We start from the raw sequence: 27,455 nt of genomic DNA on the forward strand, positions 1-27,455 counted from the left end.
TTCCAGGTTTACCCGGGGTAGGCGTCATTGTAAATAAGAATTTGTTCCTAACTGACTTGCCTAATTAAATCAAAAAACTAAATTATCACCGTAAATACTGCACGACCAATACAGACGACAGATTGACCACGTAGTACGTTTATGCCTGCCTCGGTTCAAATGCTTGCCAGCCTTACCGGCATTATCAGAACCTACACCACACTCACACAAACCACAGCCTTTCATGAATGGTTCACTACTATAGTGCTCTATCCAGTTTTAGCCGTCGGATTACATGGGATACATTCTGCTCTGATAACCGGCAGTTGTATTACAGATATGAGATGGCCTATGGGTTTTATTCTAATACCATCATCATCATTATATATTTAATTACATGACCTGAATGTATTAACCGCATCGTCTTCACTGTAGCCATATAATTTTCCACTAGGTTATACTTTCTTGACCGCAGCTGTAAATGGTTTAAAACCGGTCAAGCACTGTGTATTGAAGGGCGCTATCGTCAGTCAGTCTCGTGCCTTGGATGAGTCCCCGTCGCGCGCGGTCCAGTCAGAAAAAAGCGGCTTCTACTGGAACGAGCTCACCCGTGAATGCGCCTCCGAGAAGTTAAAACAGCTGTCTATCTGCAGAACACGACACGGGACCACGGAGATACCGAGATAATGCTGTTGTAATGCCTTGTTCTGAGGGCAAAGAGTCAAAGGAAGTATTTTTGTATTGTTTATTCTCCTGCGCTACATTGTAAAGTGTTTTCCAACAAGAAGTCGCGGATTCATGATTTGTTTTTGTCCAGAACCGATGATTAGGCTTTACTGACGGGGTCTCGAGTTCTCGAATGAGATTTTAAGGGTCCAGAAGCACTTTTTGTAATAAGGAATGGCCACGGCACGGCTGGACTATATCGCTCCATGGTGGACCTACTGGCTGCACAATTTCCACCACTTCAACTTCACCTTCCAGCCTGTTGATAACACCTTCAGACCCGGGAGGCGAGCTACCAGCAGGTTGGTACCTACTACCTGCTGCGCCTAAAGCGCGGCCACGTTTCTCTTCTAGGATAGAGAGAGGGCTCACTGAAAGACCTTCACTGACAGGCCACATGTCAAGACAAATGATTTGAAACGACTTTGTTGTTCAAAGATTTAACAATTTACTTGGAAAATGAAATACATCATTTGTCTTTAGCTGAAGACTGTTTTGAATTTTCTTACGTAATTTCCCACATTGCTATAGGATGTATTTCCATCAGCACCAACTCTGCACAGTTGAACTTTTAATGAAGTGAACACACTTTATTCTCTCCTATCATCACTGTGGCATGTTCAATAGGACGTAGCAAAATGAAGATATGAGCAGAGTGGACACATCATTACATTAAATCACATCCGATTAAGCATTGACATCTCCAGCTGCAAAGTCCTGAGTGTGCCTATCTAGCCTGGTTGCCTTCTCTGTTAAGCCATTACATTCCACTCCTGTCTTTGGCAAATTAGTGGCAAGGAGTGGAATATTAGCTAAAAAGACTGGTAGCCAAACTAGTGCCAATCTGGCTGGTTGGTTGTCTGTTACCAGCCTTCAGTGCCTGAGACTGGGCACGTTCCTGGTTGTCTTCTTTATTGCAGTAGTGCTCCACAGATGAATATGTGTTAAGCGTCTCACTGATCTAGGATCAGCCCCCCCGTCCCGTCCATGTAATCCTATTCATTGTGATCTAAGGGGCAAAACTGATCCTATATAGATCAGTACTCCTGCTCCAGGACACTTGCTAGACACAGCCCCATATCTCACTACACCAGGAGAATTGTTTACCCTGTCAATAGCCACATTACACACCATAGCAGTGTTCTGAGATCTGAGATGTGCAGCGTGACTGCATAAAGACGTCCTGGAACGTAGCCACAGTGTCAGAGATCAGGGGCACACACACAGATGTTCACACAGAGGTTACAACTACATAACACTGGCTATAACTACATAACACTGGTTACCACTACATAACACTGGTTACCACTACATAACACTGGTTACCACTACATAACACTGGTTACCACTACATAACACTGGTTATCACTCACATAACATAACACTGGTTACCACTACATAACACTGGTTACCACTACATAACACTGGTTATAACTACATAACACTGGTTACCACTACATAAAACTGGTTACCACTACATAACACTGGTTACCACTACATAACACTGGTTACCACTACATAACTCAGGCTATAACTACATAACACTGGTTACCACTACATAACACTGGTTACCACTACATAACACTGGTTATAACTACATAACACTGGTTACCACTACATAACACTGGTTACCACTACATAACACTGGTTATTACCACTGGTTATTATAACTAAAACTGGTTACCACTACATAACACTGGTTTACATAAAACTGGTTATAACTACATAACACTGGTTACAACTACATAACACTGGTTACCACTACATAACACTGGTTACCACTACATAACACTGGTTACCACTACATAACACTGGTTATAACTACATAACACTGGTTACCACTACATAACACTGGTTACCACTACATAAAACTGGTTATAACTACATAACACGGGTTACCACTACATAACACTGGTTACCACTACATAACACTGGTTATAACTACATAACACTGGTTACCACTACATAACACTGGTTACCACTACATAACACTGGTTATAACTACATACCACTGGTTACCACTACATAACACTGGTTACTACTACATAACACTGGTTACCACTACATAACACTGGTTACCACTACATAACAATGGTTACCACTACATAACACTGGTTACTACTACATAACACAGAGGTTAACACTACATAACACTGGTTACTACTACATAACACTGGTTACCACTACATACAACTGGTTATAACTACATAACACAGAGGTTAACACTACATAACACTGGTTATAACTACATAACACTGGTTACCACTACATACAACTGGTTATAACTACATAACACAGAGGTTAACACTACATAACACTGGTTATAACTACATAACACTGGTTACCACTACATAACACTGGTTACCACTACATAACGCTGGTTACCACTACAAAACAATGGTTACCACTACATAACACTGGTTACTACTACATAACACAGAGGTTAACACTACATAACACTGGTTACTACTACATAACACTGGTTACCACTACATACAACTGGTTATAACTACATAACACAGAGGTTAACACTACATAACACTGGTTATAACTACATAACACTGGTTACCACTACATACAACTGGTTATAACTACATAACACAGAGGTTAACACTACATAACACTGGTTATAACTACATAACACTGGTTACCACTACATAACACTGGTTACCACTACATAACTACATAACACTGGTTACCACTACAAAACAATGGTTACCACTACATAACACTGGTTACTACTACATAACACAGAGGTTAACACTACATAACACTGGTTACCACTACATAACACTGGTTACCACTACATAACACTGGTTACTACTACATAACACAGAGGTTAACACTACATAACACTGGTTACCACTACATAACACTGGTTACTACTACATAACACAGAGGTTAACACTACATAACACTGGTTACCACTACATAACACTGGTTACCACTACATAACACTGGTTACCACTACATAACACAGAGGTTAACAATACATAACACTGGTTATAACTACATAACACAGAGGTTAACACTACATAACACTGGTTATAACTACATAACACAGAGGTTAACACTACATAACACTGGTTATAACTACATAACACAGAGGTTAACACTACATAACACTGGTTACTACTACATAACACTGGTTACCACTACATACAACTGGTTATAACTACATAACACAGAGGTTAACACTACATAACACTGGTTATAACTACATAACAATGGTTACCACTACATAACACTGGTTACTACTACATAACACTGGTTAACACTACATAACACTGGTTACTACTACATAACACTGGTTACCACTACATACAACTGGTTATAACTACATAACACAGAGGTTAACACTACATAACACTGGTTATAACTACATAACACTGGTTACTACTATATAACACTGGTTACCACTACATAACACTGGTTACTACTACATAACACTGGTTACCACTACATAACACTGGTTATAACTACATAACACTGGTTACTACTACATAACACTGGTTAACACTACATAACACTGGTTACTACTACATAACACTGGTTACCACTACATAACACTGGTTATAACTACATAACACAGAGGTTAACACTACATAACACTGGTTATAACTACATAACACTGGTTACTACTACATAACACTGGTTACCACTACATAACACTGGTTACCACTACATAACACTGGTTACCACTACATAACACTGGTTATAACTACATAACACTGGTTATAACTACATAACACTGGTTACCACTACATAACACTGGTTACCACTACATAACACTGGTTACTACTATATAACACTGGTTAACACTACATAACACTGGTTACTACTACATAACACTGGTTACCACTACATACAACTGGTTATAACTACATAACACAGAGGTTAACACTACATAACACTGGTTATAACTACATAACACTGGTTACCACTACATAACACTGGTTACCACTACATAACACTGGTTACCACTACATAACACTGGTTACCACTACATAACACTGGTTACCACTACATAACACTGGTTACCACTACATACAACTGGTTATAACTACATAACACTGGTTACCACTACATAACACTGGTTATAACTACATAACACAGAGGTTAACACTACATAACACTGGTTATAACTACATAACACTGGTTACCACTACATAACACTGGTTACCACTACATAACACTGGTTACACTATATATGCTTATCTTTGCCAGTGTGCGGTTGTAAATGAGATGTTGTAAATGAGATGTTGTAAATGAGATGTTGTAAATGAGATGTTGTAAATGAGATGTTGTAAATGAGATGTTGTAAATGAGATGTTGTAAATGAGATGTTGTAAATGAGATGTTGTAAATGAGATGTTGTAAATGAGCTCCCCCATTGATCAGGTTCCCAGCTATATACTGTATATCTGAGCATTTGGATTGACAAAGACTCAATGTTTAAGAAACATACAGATGAGCTTGTTAAAAAGCTATGATTTAAAGGAGGCTTCTTTTTTTGTTTTGAAATAGACACTGCCTCTCCCTAAACAGCAGGAAGCAGATTGTACAGTCAACTTTCCTGCCAGTTCTTGACTATGGTGACACTATTTACCAGATTGCAGCAGCCACTAGTCTGGCAGTGAATGTCGTCTACCACAGCGCCCTTCGCTTTAGAACAGGCGACAGTTTGAACATGCATCACTGCTTCCTGTATCAAAAATGTTGGCTGGTCCTCATTAAAGTCCCATAGCGTCCAATTGCAATTTAAACTACTGATTGGGGAACTACTTCCTGAGGAATGTGGCTGTTTTTCTAGAATGTATGTATTGTGCAGTAATTTAGTTGGTTTTGCGTCGCCTTGATGAGATTTGTGTCTTGTGAATTGTATGTGTTGTAGAGTTTGTTAAATGTTTTTGGCATCTCTAAGTGCCTATTTGAAAAATAACTTCAGCTCGAGTTTCTCTCCATGTACCTCAAAGCTAAACACAAAAGTTCCATTTGATGTGAACAGGTGGGAAAGAAATGAGTCATAAACAGGTCATAAAACACCTCTTCACTGACTCTGATGTTGTAAACCACCTCTTCTAGGCTGTTATCGTTCACAGCCTGGTGATTGTGTGAGCATACAGCATCACGTCTCTGTGTGTGGGGGTTGTTTGTGAATGCTGCTGCTGTTGTGTGTTGTAGTACCTCTATACTCCTTTACATTGTGATATTGACCTGTGTTGCTGAATAGACAGGTCAATGGAGGCAGTGTGATGCTAACAGATTCACTTCTCTGTCTGACTGTGTGTCTGTCTCTGAGTTTAGTATGTTTGTGTAAGTAGTAACAGCATAGTCTGTCCTCTGTGATTAAAGACCACATGATGTGTAACACTGTAGTCTGTCCTCTGTGATTAAAGACCACATGATGTGTAACACCGTAGTTTGTCCTCTGTGATTAAAGACCACATGATGTGTAACACCGTAGTCTGTCCTCTGTGATTAAAGACCACATGATGTGTAACACCGTAGTCTGTCCTCTGTGATTAAAGACCACATGATGTGTAACTCCGTAGTCTGTCCTCTGTGATTAACACCGTCCTCTATGATTAACACCGTCCTCTGTGATTAAAGACCACATGATGTGTAACACTGTCAGATTATCTTCTAAAGCAGTTCTGAACAACGTGGACATTCCTCCTGCTGCCACATCCTTCTGGACCAACGGGACCATTTCAGATGGAGAGGTGGGATTGAGGACAGAGCCCAGAATATGATCACTTTAATGACTTGGTACAGTTGAACTCTTGTTTGGGTCCAGGAGTTTACCACAGGAGTTTGAATAGCAGTTTCATCTTACTTTCCACGTCATTGGTGTGAAAGAGAATGTGTTCTCAATGACTTACATGGTTACATTTATTATATACAGTCTGAATGGAACCAGGGTCTTAGACCACTGTGATACAGTCTGGACTGGAACCAGGGTCTTAGACCACTGTGATACAGTCTGAATGGAACCAGGGTCTTAGACCACTGTGATGGAATGGAACCAGGGTCTTAGACCACTGTGATACAGTCTGAATGGAACCAGGGTCTTAGACCACTGTGATACAGTCTGAATGGAACCAGGGTCTTAGACCACTGTGATACAGTCTGGAGTGGAACCAGGGTCTTAGACCACTGTGATACAGTCTGGACTGGAACCAGGGTCTTAGACCACTGTGATACAGTCTGAATGGAACCAGGGTCTTAGACCACTGTGATACAGTCTGGACTGGAACCAGGGTCTTAGACCACTGTGATACAGTCTGAATGGAACCAGGGTCTTAGACCACTGTGATACAGTCTGAATGGAACCAGGGTCTTAGACCACTGTGATACAGTCTGGAGTGGAACCAGGGTCTTAGACCACTGTGATACAGTCTGGAATGGAACCAGGGTCTTAGACCACTGTGATACAGTCTGGAGTGGAACCAGGGTCTTAGACCACTGTGATGGAATGGAACCAGGGTCTTAGACCACTGTGATACAGTCTGGAATGGAACCAGGGTCTTAGACCACTGTGATACAGTCTGGACTGGAACCAGGGTCTTAGACCACTGTGATACAGTCTGGACTGGAACCAGGGTCTTAGACCACTGTGATACAGTCTGGACTGGAACCAGGGTCTTAGACCACTGTGATGGACTGGAACCAGGGTCTTAGACCACTGTGATACAGTCTGGACTGGAACCAGGGTCTTAGACCACTGTGATACAGTCTGGACTGGAACCAGGGTCTTAGACCACTGTGATACAGTCTGGACTGGAACCAGGGTCTTAGACCACTGTGATACAGTCTGGAGTGGAACCAGGGTCTTAGACCACTGTGATGGAATTGAACCAGGGTCTTAGACCATTGTGATACAGTCTGAATGGAACCAAGGTCTTAGACCACTGTGATACAGTCTGGAGTGGAACCAGGGTCTTAGACCACTTCGCCACACGGAAGCCCCAAATACAGGTAGTTACAGTGATTTAGAAACTGGTTGGATGAGAAATAATACATGATACTTTAGTTTCCGCTGCTCGGCCCTGTCTGAGTCTGAAACCCTGGTCAAGACCGTGGTCAGAACATGATGCCAGAACCCATAACTTGATCAGTCAAATTGAATCAGCAATGGTTCTGTGGAGACAAACAGTAACTTGTTAGAGTCATGAAACCATGCCAGGTAGGAGTGTGGAGAAACAACATTGGCCCCATAGGGCTCTAGTCAAAAGTAGTGCACTATATAAGGAATAGGGTGCCATTTGAGAGTCAACCATATTTGGCCAAAACCCCATGGTTCCACTTGGCTTTTATTTCAGTTCTTGAATTTTGAACTCCTCAACACTCCAAATCATGGGCTGAACCTTTGGCAACTTCTGTAAATGGCTGTGTGTGTATTTGTACTTCTGTAAATGACTGTGTGTGTCGTTGTACTTGTGTAAATTGCTGGGTGTGTAGTTGTACTTGTGTAAATGGCTGTGTGTAGTTGTACTTGTGTAAATTGCTGTGTGTAGTTGTACTTGTGTAAATGGCTGTGTGTAGTTGTACTTGTGTAAATTGCTGTGTGTAGTTGTACTTGTGTAAATGGCTGTGTGTGTAGTTGTACTTGTGTAAATTGCTGTGTGTAGTTGTACTTGTGTAAATGGCTGTGTGTGGTTGTACTTGTGTAAATGGCTGTGTGTCATTGTACTTGTGTAAATGGCTGTGTGTGTAAATGGCTGTGTGTAGTACAGTATGTTTGATCACTTTCATCACCTTTCATCAAAATGAACGGTACAAACTTCCGGCGTACCTAATCTCAAAAACAAAGACATATGGCTACAGTAGACCCCCCATGTTCTGCTTTCTATACCCCTCTCTCTCTCTCTCGTTCTCTCTCTCTCTCGTTCTCTCTCTCTCTCTCTCTCTCTCTGTCTCTCGCTCTCTCTCTCTCTTGCTCTCTCTCTCTCTTTCTCTCTCTCTCCCTCTCTCTCTCGCTCTCTTGCTCTCTCTCTCATTTTCTCTCTCCCTTGCTCTAATCCCCCCTTCGCTCTCTTTCTCTTTCTCGCTCTCTCTCTATTTCTCTCTCTCTCTCTCTTGTTCCCTCCCCTCTCTCTCCGCTCTCTCCTTTCCTACCCTGGCTATCCCTCCATCATTCATGCTCTGAGGGTAACCTCAGTCAGGGAATCACAAGACTGTTTTGGAGGGAGGCCATTTTGTCACCTGACATTGAGCTGAAACTCCAGCAGCCTCTGATCAGTACTGTTTCCCCCTAACACCCTACCTCCTGTGTGGATCAGATGGTAGAGAGGGGTTATTGCACCACCAGGGTTGTGGGTCAGAGACCGGGGCCACCCATACGTAAAATGGATGATTGTCAGTTGCTTTGGATAAAAGTGTGTTGAATAACACATGTTAATAGTAGTAGTCCAATAGACCCCAGGTATCTTAAACCACCAACACCAGGTCATGTTCATTAGACCCCAGGTATCTTAAACCACCAACACCAGGTCATGTTCATTAGACCCCAGGTATCTTAAACCTCCAACATCAGGTCATGTTCATTAGACCCCAGGTATCTTAAACCAGCAACACCAGGTCATGTTCATTAGACCCCAGGTATCTCTTAAACCACCAACACCAGGTCATGTTCATTAGACCCCAGGTATCTTAAACCACCAACACCAGGTCATGTTCATTAGACCCCAGGTATCTCTTAAACCACCAACACCAGGTCATGTTCATTAGACCCCAGGTATCTTAAACCTCCAACATCAGGTCATGTTCATTAGACCCCAGGTATCTTAAACCAGCAACACCAGGTCATGTTCATTAGACCCCAGGTATCTTAAACCAGCAACACCAGGTCATGTTCATTAGACCCCAGGTATCTTAAACCAACAACACCAGGTCATGTTCATTAGACCCCAGGTATCTTAAACCACCAACACCAGGTCATGTTCATTAGACCCCAGGTATCTTAAACCACCAACACCAGGTCATGTTCATTAGACCCCAGGTATCTTAAACCAGCAACATCAGGTCATGTTCATTAGACCCCAGGTATCTTAAACCTCCAACATCAGGTCATGTTCATTAGACCCCAGGTATCTTAAACCAGCAACACCAGGTCATGTTCATTAGACCCCAGGTATCTTAAACCACCAACACCAGGTCATGTTCATTAGACCCCAGGTATCTTAAACCAGCAACACCAGGTCATGTTCATTAGACCCCAGGTATCTTAAACCACCAACACCAGGTCATGTTCATTAGACCCCAGGTATCTCTTAAACCACCAACACCAGGTCATGTTCATTAGACCCCAGGTATCTTAAACCAGCAACACCAGGTCATGTTCATTAGACCCCAGGTATCTTAAACCAGCAACACCAGGTCATGTTCATTAGACCCCAGGTATCTTAAACCACCAACACCAGGTCATGTTCATTAGACCCCAGGTATCTCTTAAACCACCAACATCAGGTCATATTCATTAGACCCCAGGTATCTTAAACCAGCAACACCAGGTCATGTTCATTAGACCCCAGGTATCTTAAACCAGCAACACCAGGTCATGTTCATTAGACCCCAGGTATCTTAAACCACCAACACCAGGTCATGTTCATTAGACCCCAGGTATCTTAAACCTCCAACATCAGGTCATGTTCATTAGACCCCAGGTATCTTAAACCACCAACACCAGGTCATGTTCATTAGACCCCAGGTATGTCTTAAACCACCAACACCAGGTCATGTTCATTAGACCCCAGGTATCTTAAACCACCAACACCAGGTCATGTTCATTAGACCCCAGGTATCTTAAACCACCAACACCAGGTCATGTTCATTAGACCCCAGGTATCTTAAACCAGCAACACCAGGTCATGTTCATTAGACCCCAGGTATGTCTTAAACCACCAACACCAGGTCATGTTCATTAGACCCCAGGTATCTTAAACCAGCAACACCAGGTCATGTTCATTAGACCCCAGGTATCTTAAACTACCAACACCAGGCCATGTTCAGTAGACCCCAGGTATCTCTTAAACTACCAACACCAGGTCATGTTCATTAGACCCCAGGTATCTTAAACCAGCAACACCAGGTCATGTTCATTAGACCCCAGGTATGTCTTAAACCACCAACACCAGGTCATGTTCATTAGACCCCAGGTATCTTAAACCACCAACACCAGGTCATGTTCATTAGACCCCAGGTATGTCTTAAACCACCAACACCAGGTCATGTTCATTAGACCCCAGGTATCTTAAACCAGCAACACCAGGTCATGTTCATTAGACCCCAGGTATCTTAAACCAGCAACACCAGGTCATGTTCATTAAACACCAAACTGATAACACAGAAGGAATACCTAGACTTGTCCAATGAGAAACCTTCATGTTCATTTTTGTATTCTTAATACTTTGTACCCTACTGAATACGATCCTGGGGTGTATTCAGCGAGCCACCCCCTCCCTCCAGCTCTCTCTCTCTCTCTTTCTGTCTCTGTCTCTGTCTCTGTCTCTATCTCTCTCCCCTCCCCTCCCCCATCTCTCTCTCCCTCCCCTTCTCTCTCTCCCTATCTCTGGCTTCACACAGAGACCTGCTAGTGAGGATGACTGATGAAACCAACGTGACTTTTGACCCAGTATATCTTTTCATATTAGACTCACTTGATTCCAGTGTCTCCCTTTCTGTCAGAGTGGGGTCACTCTACACAGTAACCAATCACAGGGCTTGTATCAACTCAGGACCTGACATGATAATAAATGCTGGTTGTCTGAAGAAATGGTGTTTTGCAAATAAGTTCTCTTAGTGTGGCAGTTGTATTATTCCTGTTATTAGTCAATAATACATTTATTATAACATGCTCATCTCTCTGTTTCTCCCTCCCTCCCTCCCTCCCTCCCTCCCTCCCTCCCTCCCTCCCTCCCTCCCTCCCTCCCTCCCTCCCTCCCTCCCTCCCTCCTCCCTCCCTCCCTCCCTCCCTCCTCCCCGTCCTCCCCCAGTCTCTGGTCTTCCTAGCCTGTATATCAGCTGCTGGACTCGTCCTGAGCCTCCTGCTGCTGTCTGTCTACCTGACCAGTGTGTGCTGCTGCAGGAAGGAGGAGGAGGGGGAGACCAAGAGGCCTGACTCCTGCTGTGTCTCCTGGACCGCTGTCATCACTGGGCTCATCCTATGGTGAGTAGTACCACTGTAACTGATTGTATCTAACAGTACTGTACTACAGTCGTAGTGTTAGCGGGACCTTTCTCCAGTCTGTCCCGGGTCATCCTATGGTGAGTAGTACCACTGTAACTGATTGTATCTAACAGTACTGTACTACAGTCGTAGTGTTAGCGGGACCTTTCTCCAGTCTGTCCCGGGTCATCCTATGGTGAGTAGTACCACTGTAACTGATTGTATCTAACAGTACTGTACTACAGTAGTAGTGTTAGTGGAACCTTTCTCCAGTCTGTCCCGGGTGAGGTTCATGGTGAGTAGTACCACTGTAGCTGATTGTATCTAACAGTACTGTACTACAGTAGTAGTGTTAGCGGGACCTTTCTCCAGTCTGTCCCGGGTCATCCTATGGTGAGTAGTACCACTGTAACTGATTGTATCTAACAGTACTGTACTACAGTAGTAGTGTTAGCGGGACCTTTCTCCAGTCTGTCCCGGGTCATCCTATGGTGAGTAGTACCACTGTAACTGATTGTATCTAACAGTACTGTACTACAGTAGTAGTGTTAGCGGGACCTTTCTCCAGTCTGTCCCGGGTCATCCTATGGTGAGTAGTACCACTGTAACTGATTGTATCTAACAGTACTGTACTACAGTAGTAGTGTTAGCGGGACCTTTCTCCAGTCTGTCCCGGGTCATCCTATGGTGAGTAGTACCACTGTAACTGATTGTATCTAACAGTACTGTACTACAGTAGTAGTGTTAGCGGGATCTCTCTTCAGTGTGTCCCGGGTCATCCTATGGTGAGAGGTGTTGTCTTATAGTACAGCACTACAAGCCACGGTCTTTTAATGGCAGTATGCGAGGCACAGACGTTTGCTTCACCGAGCCACGTTCCGCTAGAAGCAAACCAAATCTAGTATGTGGGGCTCCTTTAGTGTCTCGATCAGGGTTCTACAACTCTGGTTCTGTGATAGTGATGTACCACAGCTGGTATAGCTAATCAAGGTCCTGGCCAGCAGCTAATTAGTAAAATAAAGTGTTTAGGGAGGGGAATTGGACAACCCTAGACCGCCCTCCTGTGTTCTTGGAAAAGGCTTTGATGTGATCTTTGCCATTCAGGAGTTGACCTCTGACCTCATTAACTCACACACACAGGCTGACGTGCTGAAGTGACCAGATGGTCACTTTGGCCTGATCCACTTTGACACCGGATGTTGTAGACTGAGGTCACTGTGACTAACCATGTTCCCTGATGACAGTCCTGCTCTCATTGTGTCTAAAGCAGACTACACTATGCACTGTCTACCCTACACTATCACCACACTTCATTAGCCAAAACTATCTATTCACGTGTCCTGGGTGTGCACAGTACAGTGTCCATTGAGGCGTTATCCTTTGTCCTCTGAGATTGTGGGTTGTCTCACTGCCACAAGCACAAAGTCCCTTTTTGGATCTATATGTTGGGCTGCCCACCTCATCACTATAGGACCTGCCCACCTCATCACTATGGGACCTGTAGGGCTGCCCACCTCATCACTATGGGACCTGTTGGGCTGCCCACCTCATCACTATAGGACCTGTCCACCTCATCATCATGGGACCTGTAGGGCTGCCCACCTCATCACTATGGGACCTGTTGGGCTGCCCACCTCATCACTATAGGACCTGCCTACCTCATCACTATAGGACCTGTCCACCTCATCACTATGGGACCTGTTGGGCTGCCCACCTCATCACTATAGGACCTGTTGGGCTGCCCACCTCATCACTATAGGACCTGCCCACCTCATCACTATGGGACCTGTAGAGCTGCCCACCTCATCACTATAGGACCTGCCCACCTCATCACTATAGGACCTGTTGGGCTGCCCATCTCATCACTATAGGACCTGTTGGGCTGCCCACCTCATCACTATGGGACCTGTTGGGCTGCACCTCATCACTATGGGACCTGTTGGGCTGCCCACCTCATCACTATGGGACCTGTTGGGCTGCGTACCTCATCACTATGGGACCTGTTGGGCTGCCCACCTCATCACTATCGGACCTGTTGGGCTGTCCACCTCATCACTATGGGATCGGCCCACCTCATCACTATGGTACCTGTTGGGCTGCCCACCTCATCACTATAGGACCTGTAGGGCTGCCCACCTCATCACTATAGGACCTGTTGGGCTGCCCACCTCATCACTATGGGACCTGTTGGGCTGCCCACCTCATCATTATAGGACCTGCCCACCTCATCACTATGGGACCTGTTGGGCTGCCCATCTCATCACTATAGGATCCGTAGGGCAGCCCACCTCATCACTATAGGACCTGTTGGGCTGCCCACCTCATCACTATAGGACCTGTTGGGCTGCCCACCTCATCACTATAGGACCTGTAGGGCTGCCCACCTCATCACTATAGGACCTGTAGGGCTGCCCACCTCATCACTATAGGACCTGTAGGGCTGCCCACCTCATCACTATAGGACCTGTAGGGCTGCCCACCTCATCACTATAGGACCTGTTGGGCTGCCCACCTCATCACTATAGGACCTGTAGGGCTGCCCACCTCATCACTATAGGACCTGTTGGGCTGCCCACCTCATCACTATAGGACCTGTTGGGCTGCCCATCTCATCACTATAGGACCTGTAGGGCTGCCCATCTCATCACTATAGGAAGTACAGTTCCCGCTCAGCCCAGTCAAAACTGTTCGCTGCTCTGGCCCCCCAATGGTGGAACAAACTCCCTCACGACGCCAGAACAGCGGAGTCAATCACCACCTTCCGGAGACACCTGAAACCCCACCTCTTCAAGGAATACCTAGGATAGGATAAAGCAATCCTTCTCACCCCCCCCCCCCTTAAATGATTTAGATGCACTATTGTAAAGTGGCTGTTCCACTGATGTCAGAAGGTGAATTCACCAATTTGTAAGTCGCTCTGGATAAGAGCGTCTGCTAAATGACTTAAATGTAATGTAAAAAACTATAGGACCTGTTGGGCTGCCCACCTCATCACTATAGGACCTGTTGGGCTGCCCACCTCATCACTATAGGACCTGTTGGGCTGCCCACCTCATCACTATAGGACCTGTTGGGCTGCCCACCTCATCACTATAGGACCCGTAGGGCTGCCCATCTCATCATCACTATAGGACCTGTTGGGCTGCCCACCTCATCACTATAGGACCTGTTGGGCTGCCCACCTCATCACTATAGGACCTGTTGGGCTGCCCACCTCATCACTATAGGACCTGTTGGGCTGCCCACCTCATCACTATAGGACCTGTTGGGCTGCCCACCTCATCACTATAGGACCCGTAGGGCTGCCCATCTCATCATCACTATAGGACCTGTTGGGCTGCCCACCTCATCACTATAGGACCTGTTGGGCTGCCCACCTCATCACTATAGGACCTGTTGGGCTGCCCACCTCATCACTATAGGACCTGTTGGGCTGCCCATCTCATCACTATAGGACCTGTTGGGCTGCCCACCTCATCACTATAGGACCTGTTGGGCTGCCCACCTCATCACTATAGGACCCGTAGGGCTGCCCATCTCATCATCACTATAGGACCTGTTGGGCTGCCCACCTCATCACTATAGGACCTAAACAGGGGCTGCCCATCTCATCATCACTATAGGACCTGTTGGGCTGCCCACCTCATCACTATAGGACCTGTAGGGCTGCCCACCTCATCACTATAGGACCTGTTGGGCTGCCCATCTCATCATCACTATGGGACCTGTTGGGCTGCCCACCTCATCACTATAGGACCCGTAGGGCTGCCCACCTCATCACTATAGGACCCGTAGGGCTGCCCACCTCATCACTATGGGACCTGTTGGGCTGCCCATCTCATCACTATAGGACCCGTAGGGCTGCCCATCTCATCATCACTATAGGACCTGTTGGGCTGCCCACCTCATCACTATAGGACCTGTTGGGCTGCCCACCTCATCACTATAGGACCCGTAGGGCTGCCCACCTCATCACTATAGGACCTGTTGGGCTGCCCATCTCATCACTATAGGACCTGTTGGGCTGCCCACCTCCATCACTATAGGACCTGTTGGGCTGCCCACCTCATCACTATAGGACCTGTTGGGCTGCCCACCTCATCACTATAGGACCTGTTGGGCTGCCCACCTCATCACTATAGGACCTGTTGGGCTGCCCACCTCATCACTATAGGACCTGTTGGGCTGCCCATCTCATCACTATAGGACCCGTTGGGCATCACTATAGGACCTGTTGGGCTGCCCACCTCATCACTATGGGACCTGTTGGGCTGCGTACCTCATCACTATAGGACCTGTTGGGCTGCCCACCTCATCACTATAGGACCTGTTGGGCTGCCCACCTCATCACTATGGGACCTGTTGGGCTGCCCACCTCATCATTATAGGACCTGCCCACCTCATCACTATGGGACCTGTTGGGCTGCCCACCTCATCACTATGGGACCTGTTGGGCTGCGTACCTCATCACTATAGGACCTGTTGGGCTGCCCACCTCATCACTATGGGACCTGTTGGGCTGCGTACCTCATCACTATAGGACCTGTTGGGCTGCCCACCTCATCACTATAGGACCTGTAGGGCTGCCCACCTCATCACTATAGGACCTGTTGGGCTGCCCACCTCATCACTATAGGACCTGTTGGGCTGCCCACCTCATCACTATAGGACCTGTTGGGCTGCCCACCTCATCACTATAGGACCTGTTGGGCTGCCCACCTCATCACTACGGGACCTGTAGGGCTGCCCATCTCATCACTATAGGAAGTACAGTTCCCGCTCAGCCCAGTCAAAACTGTTCGCTGCTCTGGCCCCCCAATGGTGGAACAAACTCCCTCACGACGCCAGGACAGCGGAGTCAATCACCACCTTCCGGAGACACCTGAAACCCCACCTCTTCAAGGAATACCTAGGATAGGATAAAGCAATCCTTCTCACCCGCCCCCCCTTAAATGATTTAGATGCACTATTGTAAAGTGGCTGTTCCACTGATGTCAGAAGGTGAATTCACCAATTTGTAAGTCGCTCTGGATAAGAGCGTCTGCAAAGACTTAAATGTAATGTAAAAAACTATAGGACCTGTTGGGCTGCCCACCTCATCACTATTGGACCTGTTGGGCTGCCCACCTCATCACTATTGGACCTGTTGGGCTGCCCACCTCATCACTATAGGACCTGTTGGGCTGCCCACCTCATCACTATAGGACCCGTAGGGCTGCCCATCTCATCATCACTATAGGACCTGTTGGGCTGCCCACCTCATCACTATAGGACCTGTTGGGCTGCCCACCTCATCACTATAGGACCTGCAGGGCTTGACAGAGAACAACAAATGATTCTTCCTCCGAATGAAAGAGAACAACAAATGATTCCTCCTCCCAATGAAAATAACAACAAATGATTCCTCCTCCCAATGAAAGAGAACAACAAATGATTCCTCCTACCAATGAAAGAGAACAACAAATGATTCCTCCTCCCAATGATAGAGAACATCAAATTATTCCCCCTCCCAAAGTGCTTGATTGAGTTGGCACTGTGAAGAGCTTAATCTTGTGACAGAGCTCTAAGTGCTGAAGGTAATTGAGTTAGTTAGCTGATAACATTTCGGGGGGGGAACAAGCCCAGCTCTGATTGGTCTCTCTTACCAAACTAATGTGGTGCTAAGTGCTATGGCATGATGCTGTTCAGCCTGACCAAGGAGCGCTGTGTAAACTCTTGAATGTCTGGGCTCTGAACGGCTCTCTGTTTCCCATAGAAACGTCACCTCATTTACATTTAAAAGCTCACACAATTCAGCAACCTACCCTCCTGTAGGAAATACTATCTTAGTATTATGATATGAAATGTGTTAACCCTTCACTGTCGAGGGCCAGACTGCAAACGTGACTTTGTGTTCACAGAGCATTCAGCTTACTACCCCATATATGAAATACTATCTCATCTAATTTTGAAAAGCATAATAAAATGTTTATTTAACCAACAAGTGCTGCGTGAAACCTTTTCTTTCTGGGTTCTGGTTGGCTTTCACCTTTTTTCAGTACAGCTAGTCTAGTAAAACCTCTACTATTGTGGTGATATAACTAAACAGGCTCACAGCTTTCAGTTAACTACTCCTGTAGGAAATAAAATACAACTATAATATTTGTGCCTGGACTTTTGAGTGAATATCAGGTTCCCTTTTCTACAGCCAAGCCAACCTGGAACCTTGGTCATGTAACTGTGGGAATGGCCAAGCCAACCTGGAACCTTGGTCATGTAACTTTGGGAATGGCCAAGCCAACCTGGAACCTTGGTCATGTAACTTTGGGAATGTGTTTTATGGTGTTTATGTAAGCAAGCATTTCACTGTGAATTCTACACCTGTTGTATTCGGCGCATGTGACCAATACAATTTGATTTGGTTTCTGTAATTGTCCATGTGGTTGCTGTAATAGGGGAAAAGCCTAGTGACACTAACACATTAATGACCTCCGTCCTCCACCTCTCAGCTACTCACCTTCTCCACAAGAGCCTGAGTGACTGGACTCTCTGTCCTGGTCTTAAATGAGGTCCTGTTCTTGTTAATGTGATTTGGGAATGTGGTTTGGTTTCCTGTACAAGGTTATTTTCAGATGTGGTCTTCCATAAATCAACAAGCTCAGTAACAGTCGTTTGTCTGATGTAGCTCCTCTCATCTGGTGGCTGAGTTGTTGGACAAGAGACTTCTACTGAAAGATGTTTCAACGTTGACTTGGAGGGAAACGGTGTCCTTGGTTCGCTATAGCTAGTAGGGTTTAGTGCTGGGCTGGAACAAAAGTGGGCAATGCCCGTTGCAGCCCCCAGGACTAGTGCCCACTGGTAGCCTGTTGTTTTTATGTTGTCTAATGGTTTTTATTATAACCCGAAGACTTTAATCCAATAGCCTGTCTTTTTATTTCTCTGTCCTTTGTGTTATGAGTCACAGGGTTTTTATGATTGGATGATGTCACCGGGCAGTTTCATGTTATATCACATGTTATTCCATTCTGTTACCTTCTCTAATTGGAATATATCATTCTGATTAACTTGGACTGTTGTATCATTCAACCAGGCCTAACATGTTCGATGGTATGGGTGGAGGTAGTGACTGTTGTATCATTCAACCAGGCCTAACATGTTAGATGGTATGGGCGGAGGTAGTGACTGTTGGATCATTCAACCAGGCCTAACATGTTAGATGGTATGGGTGGAGGTAGTGACTGTTGGATCATTCAACCAGGCCTAACATGTTAGATGGTATGGGTGGAGGTAGTGACTGGTTCATTCAACCAGGCCTAACATGTTAGATGGTATGGGTGGAGGTAGTGACTGTTGGATCATTCAACCAGGCCTAAAATGTTAGATGGTATGGGTGGAGGTAGTGACTGTTGGATCATTCACCCAGGCCTAACATGTTAGATGGTATGGGTGGAGGTAGTGACTGTTGGATCATTCAACCAGGCCTAACATGTTAGATGGTATGGGTGGAGGTAGTGACTGTTGTATCATTCAACCAGGCCTAACATGTTAGATGGTATGGGTGGAGGTAGTGACTGTTGTATCATTCAACCAGGCCTAACATGTTAGATGGTATGGGTGGAGGTAGTGACTGTTGGATCATTCAACCAGGCCTAAAATGTTAGATGGTATGGGTGGAGGTAGTGACTGTTGTATCATTCAACCAGGCCTAACATGTTAGATGGTATGGGTGGAGGTAGTGACTGTTGTATCATTCAACCAGGCCTAACATGTTAGATGGTATGGGTGGAGGTAGTGACTGTTGGATCATTCAACCAGGCCTAACATGTTAGATGGTATGGGTGGAGGTAGTGACTGTTGTATCATTCAACCAGGCCTAACATGTTAGATGGTATGGGTGGAGGTAGTGACTGTTGGATCATTCAACCAGGCCTAACATGTTAGATGGTATTGGTGGAGGTAGTGACTGTTGTATCATTCAACCAGGCCTAACATGTTAGATGGTATGGGTGGAGGTAGTGACTGTTGGATCATTCAACCAGGCCTAACATGTTAGATGGTATGGGTGGAGGTAGTGACTGTTGTATCATTCAACCAGGCCTAACATGTTAGATGGTATGGGTGGAGGTAGTGACTGTTGGATCTGTAAGGGAATTCAGCCCTATGTTTATTCAAAAGACCACAGGAAACCTCTTTGATCAGAGTTTAGTTTGTTTAATAAGGATTGAGACCCGGAGTACACACTTACAGCAATTTATAAACAAGACACTCAGTTCTCAAGATGGTGTTGCCCCTTAACTTTAATACAACATAAACTCATAAATAATAGTTGCTAATACAAAGATGTTTCTGCTAGGCGGAGTTCAGTTTATTGTTATTTGCAGTTACTTTCCCAGTCCTTCTTCCTCCTATTGCTATCATGTGCTAGCAGAAGTAAGACTGGAACATAGCATCAACAGGAACTGAAAATATAGTTTCAACAAGCAGCCATATGACTTTTGTACAGTTGACCTCTTCATGCACTCTCAAAGTCTACCACTGATTCTTAATCTCAAGCTGAAGAATTGTAATGTACAGATATTATAACATTTCTTTCAGATGATTCAACCAGGCCTAACATGTTAGATGGTATGGGTGGAGGTAGTGACTGTTGTATCATTGAGTCAGAGTATGTGAGTTGAGTGGAGCTGGAGAGAGGAGTGGAGTGGAGCTGGAATGAGGAGTGGAGTGGAGCTGGAATGAGGAGTTGAGTGGAGCTGGAGTGGAGCTGGAGTGAGGAGTGGAGCTGGAATGAGGAGTGGAGTGGAGCTGGAATGAGGAGTTGAGTGGAGCTGGAGTGGAGCTGGAGTGGAGCGGAGTGGAGCTGGAGTGAGGAGTGGAGTGGAGCTGGAGTGGAGCGGAGCTGGAGTGAGGAGCGGAGCTGGAATGAGGAGCGGAGCTGGAGTGAGGAGCGGAGCTGGAGTGAGGAGCGGAGCTGGAATGAGGAGCGGAGCTGGAGTGAGGAGCGGAGCTGGAGTGAGGAGCGGAGCTGGAGTGAGGAGCGGAGCTGGATTGAGGAACGGAGCTGGAGTGAGGAGCGGAGCTGGAGTGAGGAGCGGAGCTGGAGTGAGGAGCGGAGCTGGAGTGAGGAACGGAGCTGGAGTGAGGAGCGGAGCTGGAGCTGGTGAGGAGCGGAGCTGGAGTGAGGAGCGGAGCTGGAATGAGGAGCGGAGCTGGAATGAGGAGGTGGAGTGAGAGCTGGAGTGAGGAGCGGAGCTGGAGTGAGGAGCGGAGCTGGAATGAGCTGGAATGAGCGGAGCTGGAGTGAGGATGAGGAGCGGAGCTGGAGTGAGGAGCGGAGCTGGAGTGAGGAGCGGAGCTGGAATGACTGGTGTGCAGAGCTCTTCTTCTCCGCTCCATTACCGCTCCAGTAGCGCTCAGGTCACCAGCTCAGGGCATGTCCGGCCCAGCATGCATTTGCGTGCTGCTACCTATAGCTCCTTGCTTTAGCTACTGTCATGGAGTTCACTAAATATGTTCATAAAGAAACTGGTAAACACACAGGTGTGAAATCAAGGTGACTTACAAAGATGAGGAGGACCAAGAGAGGGAGTGAGGTCATGTAGTGTTGTCATGGATACCGCCAGAACTTTCATTACACACACCCGGCCCCTATTCCCACTGATTGTACTTGTACATATGTGCCCTTTGGTTTCCATTGGGCGGTAGATTATTGTTACTATGTAACGGCGTTCTTTTGTTGTTGAAGGAGAGTCGGACCGAAATGCAGCGTGTAAGTTACTCATGTTTATTTAAAGAAGACAAAACGAACGAACTAACACGAATAACTAAATAAAAAAATAAAAAAACAACAAACAGAACGAAACCTAATACAGCCTGACTGGTGCAACCTACACAGAGACAGGGACAATCACCCACGAAATGCAAAGCGAAAAACAGGCTACCTAAATACGGTTCCCAATCAGCGACAACGAGAAGCACCTGACTCTGATTGAGAACCGCCTCAGGCAGCCAACCTAATTAACACCACACACACCCCTAATCAACTAGAATCCCAAACACTACAAACCCCAAAACGAAAATACAATACATAATAACCCCATGTCACACCCTGGTCTGACTAACTAATGAACTAAAACACACAATACTAAGAGGTGCGTGACAGAACCCCCCTAAGGTGCGGACTCCCGAACGCACCTCAAAACCATAGGGAGGGTCCGGGTGGGCATCTGTCCATGGTGGCGGTTCCGGCTCCGGACGTGGACCCCACTTCAAAAATGTCAATGTTCCTCCCCTTCGCGTCCATAGATAATCCACCCTAACCGCCGACCATGGCCGAATAGTCCTCACCCAGAACCCTACATAATAGAAGAGCAGCTCGTGACTGAGGGGCAGCTCGGGACTGAGGCAGCTCGGGACTGAGGGACAGCTCGGGACTGAGGGACAGCTCGGGACTGAGGGGCAGCTCGGGACAGAGGGGCAGCTCGGGACAGAGGGGCAGCTCGGGACAGAGGGGCAGCTCGGGACTGAGAGGCAGCTCAGGACTGAGAGGCAGCTCAGCACTGAGAGGCAGCCCAGCACTGAGAAAAAGCCCAGTACTGAGAAAAAGCCCAGCCAGGAAGTAGAATCCGGCAGATCCAGGCTGACTGGCGGATCCTGGCTGACTGGCGGATCCTGGTTGACTGGCGGATCCTGGCTGACTGGCGGATCCTGGCTGACTGGCGGATCCTGGCTGACTGGCGGATCCTGGCTGACTAGCGGATCCTGGCTGACTGGCGGATCCTGGCTGACTGGCAGATCCTGGTTTACTGGCGGATCCTGGCTGACTAGCAGATCTGGAAGAGTCTGGATGACTGGCAGATCTGGAAGAGTCTGGATGACTGGCAGATCTGGCTGCTTCATGCTGACTGACGGCTCAGGCTGCTCCATGCAGATTGACAGCTCTGGCGGCTTCCTGCAGATGGGCAGCTCCATGCAGACTGGCAACTCCATGCAGACTAGCAGATCTGGAAGAGTCTGGTTGACTGGCAGATCTGGAAGAGTCTGGTTGACTGGCAGATCTGGAAGAGTCTGGTTGACTGGCAGATCTGGAAGAGTCTGGTTGACTGGCAGATCTGGAAGAGTCTGGTTGACTGGCAGATCTGGAAGAGTCTGGCTGACTGGAATGGTCTGGCTGACTGGCAGATCTGGAAGAGTCTGGCTGACTGGCAGATCTGGCTGCTTCATGCTGACTGACGGCTCAGGCTGCTCCATGCAGATTGACAGCTCTGGCGGCTTCTTGCAGATTGGCAGCTCCATGCAGACTGGCAACTCCATGCAGACTAGCAGCTCAGGCTGCTGTATACAGACAGGAGACTCCAACAGCGCTATAGAGGAGGAAGGCTCTAGAACCGCTGAACAGACGGGAGACTCCGACAGCGCAGGAGAGGGAGAAAGCGCTGGCTGCGCTGAACAGGCGAGGCGCACTGTAGGCCTGATGCGTGGTGCTGGCACTGGTGGTATTTGGCCGAGGACACGCACAGGAAGCCTAGTGCGGGGAGCTGCTACTGGAGGGCTGGGGTGTGGAGGTGGTTCTGAATAGACCGGACCGTGCAGGCGCACTGGAGCTCTTGAGCACCAAGCCTGCCCAACCTTACCTGGTTGAATACTCTCGGTTGCCCTGCCAGTGCTGTGAGGAGAAACAGCCCGCACTGGGCTATGTAGGCTAACCGGAGAAGCAGAGCGCAAGGCTGGTGCCATGAAAACCGTCCCAAGGAGACGCACTGGAGAACGGATGCGTAGAGCCGGCTTCATAGCATTTGGCTCGACGCTCAATCTAGCCCGGCCGATACGCGGAGCTGAAATATACCGCACCGGGCTATGCACCCGCACTGGGGACACCGTGCGCACCACTGCATAACACGGTGCCTGCCCGGTCTCTTCAGCCCCCCCGTAAGCACAGGGAGATTGCGCAGGTCTCCTACCTGACGCAGCCATACTCCCTGATAGCCCCCCCCCAAAAAAATTTTGGGGCTGCTTTTCGGTTTTCGCTCTGCGCCGCCGTGACTTTCTCTTTAACTCCATTCTTCGATAGCCCTCTTCGCACAGCTCCAGTGAATCCCAGGCGGGCTCCGGCACTCTCTCCGGGTCGGCCGCCCACCTATCTATTTCTTCCCACGTCGTTAAATTCCATGTCCATTCTCTGAATAATTCCTCCTCCCTTTGCTGCTCCTGCCTGTTGACACGTTGCTCCTGTTTACTCTTCGCCTGCTGCGCTTTAGGGCGGCTACACTCTTCTGGTTTAGCCCAGGGTCCTCTTCCTTCCAGGATTTCCTCCCATGTCCAGAAATCCTTAAAACGAGGCTCCTCTTTGCGCGGCTCCTCTTTGCGCTGTACCTGCCTGTTGACACGCTGCTCGGTCCGAGAGTGGTGGGTGATTCTGTAACGGCGTTCTTTTGTTGTTGAAGGAGAGTCGGACCGAAATGCAGCGTGTAAGTTACTCATGTTTATTTAAAGAAGACAAAACGAACGAACTAACACGAATAACTAAATAAATACAAAAAAAAACAACAAACAGAACGAAACCTAATACAGCCTGACTGGTGCAACCTACACAGAGACAGGGACAATCACCCACGAAATGCAAAGCGAAAAACAGGCTACCTAAATACGGTTCCCAATCAGCGACAACGAGAAGCACCTGACTCTGATTGAGAACCGCCTCAGGCAGCCAACCTAATTAACACCACACACACCCCTAATCAACTAGAATCCCAAACACTACAAACCCCAAAACGAAAATACAATACATAATAACCCCATGTCACACCCTGGTCTGACTAACTAATAAACTAAAACACACAATACTAAGACCAAGGCGTGACATACTATGTGTGTTGGTGTGTGTGAGTGCCTGTGCTGTGTGTTTTGTCTTTCGTGCCCTTGTGGATTGCGCAGATGATTACGGGTCTCGTCCCGTGTGTTCATCATTGTGCGCTCGTGTTATTTATTCGAGGTGCTCCTCGCTCTTTTGTTTTGGGTTTCTACCCTGTGTTTTGTTACGTGTTTGTTTGGTCTTCGTCCTCGTGCCATTACACAGCACGCCGTAATTTAGGCTTCATTTTAGAAAACTATTACGCATCCCTGCGCATGTCTCTCGATCCTTCAAGCCAACGTGACAAGTGTCCACAACTAAAGATTCATTGCGGAAACTGAAAAGACACGTATCCCAAAAGCATGATGGGATACTTCCTACGTGCACATGCTAACAGAAAGGAATGAGGTGTGTAGATAACTGTGCCATTGTAGCAGCATTATTTATACAATAGGTCGTAATTGATTGTGGCTCAATAGGCCTGGCATAGTTCCATTTTCAAGGAGCTTTCCGTTTTGATTGGGTTATTTAGCCTAAAAACCTTCAGGCCTACCTACTGTATGGAAAACATAAATAAACTATCTCTGCCCAGCCTGGGGTGTTTAGCATCCCCATTGGCCCTGCCAGTGTAGAGAGGATAGTCTCCGCTGCTGGCCGGATCTCCAGAAACCATTGCATGAGCATGAAGCCACAGACTGGCCCAACTCATGTTTCTAAAAATGAATTCAAAGGCACTGTAGCATGTGCAGTTAGTTGGTGACCAGACTCTAGAACATGTGCAGTTAGTTAGTGACCAGACTAGAACATTGGCAGTTAGTTAGTGACCAGACTCCAGAACATTGGCAGTTAGTTAGTGACCAGACTCTAGAACATGTGCACTTAGTTAGTGACCAGACTCCAGAACATGTGCAGTTAGTTAGTGACCAGACTAGAACATTGGCAGTTAGTTAGTGACCAGACTCTAGAACATGTGCAGTTAGTTAGTGACCAGACTCTAGAACATGTGCAGTTAGTTAGTGACCAGACTAGAACATTGGCAGTTAGTTAGTGACCAGACTCTAGAACATTGGCAGTTAGTTAGTGACCAGATTCTAGAACATTGGCAGTTAGTTAGTGACCAGATTCTAGAACATGTGCAGTTAGTTAGTGACCAGATTCTAGAACATGTGCAGTTAGTTAGTGACCAGACGAGAACATTGGCAGTTAGTTAGTGACCAGACTCTAGAACATGTGCAGGTAGTTAGTGACCAGACTAGAACATTGGCAGCTAGTGAATGACTGAAGGATATGAAGGTCAGTGTGCATACAGGGTGGGATGGGGTTTGGTGCACCATGACAGAGACCCTGGTCTGCTCTGTCCAATACAGTGATTGATGACTTACATCCTCAGGGACACAGAACCTCCCTAAAAAACTGTCCCAGTGTGTCTAACCTATGACCTCTAACATAATGACCTCACTGGTACCAGATGTGATGGACAAGTATCATTATTAATGGGGGGCATGAGTACAGGTCTACTGGGAGGTAGGAGCATTGTAAAGTCTTGTCAAACGTGCCCTGTTACAACACAGCCTAAAGGAACGGTGAGAATGCATGGTGCCAGACAGGTTTCTGTCTGTGTCTCGTCCCTTGGGGCTGTGGTTTTGGGGATTTGGGTTGATTTAACCCTTTGACACGTACGAACACAGGAGTGTGATCATTCAACAGTGGTCTCTGCAGTGTTCGCTCAAACCGGTGTGATTAGAACACTTATTTAATTTGTACAACTTGATTGGAGTCCACCTACATGATGATTAGGAAAGTCACACACCTGTCTATATGAGGTCCCACAGTTGACAGTGTATGTCAGAGCAAACACCAAGCCATGAGGTTGAAGGAATTATCTGTAGAGCTCCGAGACAGGATTGTGTCGAGACACAGATCTGGGTGAAGGGTACCAAAAAATGTGCATTTCTAAGTAAAAAAAGGTTTTCGCTTTGGGGTATTTTGGGGGTATTTTTATGGGGTATTGTGTGTAGATTGATGAGGGGAAAATGTATTTAATCTATTTTAGAATAAGGCTGTCATATAACAAAATGTGGAAAAAGAGAAGGGGTCTGAATACTTTCCGAGTGCACTGTATATATGGTGCATTGGTACCGCTTGCTGTGCAGTAGCAGAGACAACCATTGCTGACTTAGGTGGCTATATTCTTTAGCTTTTTTAGGGCCTTCCTCTGACACCGCCTGGTATAGAGGTCCTGGATGGCAGGGAGCTGGGTCCCAGTGTTGTACTGGAGTCATTATCCATGTCAGAGCAGCCTGTCCATTCTGGGGTACAGGTCCTCTGACACCGCCTGGTATAGAGGTCCTGGATGGCAGGGAGCTGGGTCCCAGTGATGTACTAGAGTCATTATCCATGTCAGAGCAGCCTGTCCATTCTGGGGTACAGGTCCTCTGACACCGCCTGGTATAGAGGTCCTGGATGGCAGGGAGCTGGGTCCCAGTGTTGTACTGGAGTCGATATCCATGTCAGAGCAGCCTGTCCATTCTGGGGTACAGGTCCTCTGACACCGCCTGGTATAGAGGTCCTGGATGGCAGGGAGCTGGGTCCCAGTGTTGTACTGGAGTCATTATCCATGTCAGAGCAGCCTGTCCATTCTGGGGTACAGGTCCTCTGACACCGCCTGGTATAGAGGTCCTGGATGGCAGGGAGCTGGGTCCCAGTGATGTACTAGAGTCATTATCCATGTCAGAGCAGCCTGTCCATTCT

The 27,455-nt window shown here is 46.8% G+C and overlaps 1 protein-coding gene across 1 annotated transcript in view; it reads left to right on the top strand.

Annotated features, from left to right (window-relative positions):
- Positions 1-329: 329 nt before the first annotated feature.
- The window catches only part of LOC135529999 (protein tweety homolog 2-like), an 84,727-nt gene continuing 57,601 nt past the window's right edge, over positions 330-27,455 (top strand). Inside the window, 3 exon segments of the mRNA XM_064958390.1 lie at positions 330-985; positions 988-1,007; positions 11,703-11,875. Coding sequence (XP_064814462.1) covers positions 880-985; positions 988-1,007; positions 11,703-11,875 — 299 coding nt within the window. The 5' untranslated portion in view covers positions 330-879.

The sequence above is a fragment of the Oncorhynchus masou genome, unplaced genomic scaffold, assembly GCF_036934945.1.
Source record: "Oncorhynchus masou masou isolate Uvic2021 unplaced genomic scaffold, UVic_Omas_1.1 unplaced_scaffold_1231, whole genome shotgun sequence".
NCBI classification, from domain to species: domain Eukaryota; kingdom Metazoa; phylum Chordata; class Actinopteri; order Salmoniformes; family Salmonidae; genus Oncorhynchus; species Oncorhynchus masou.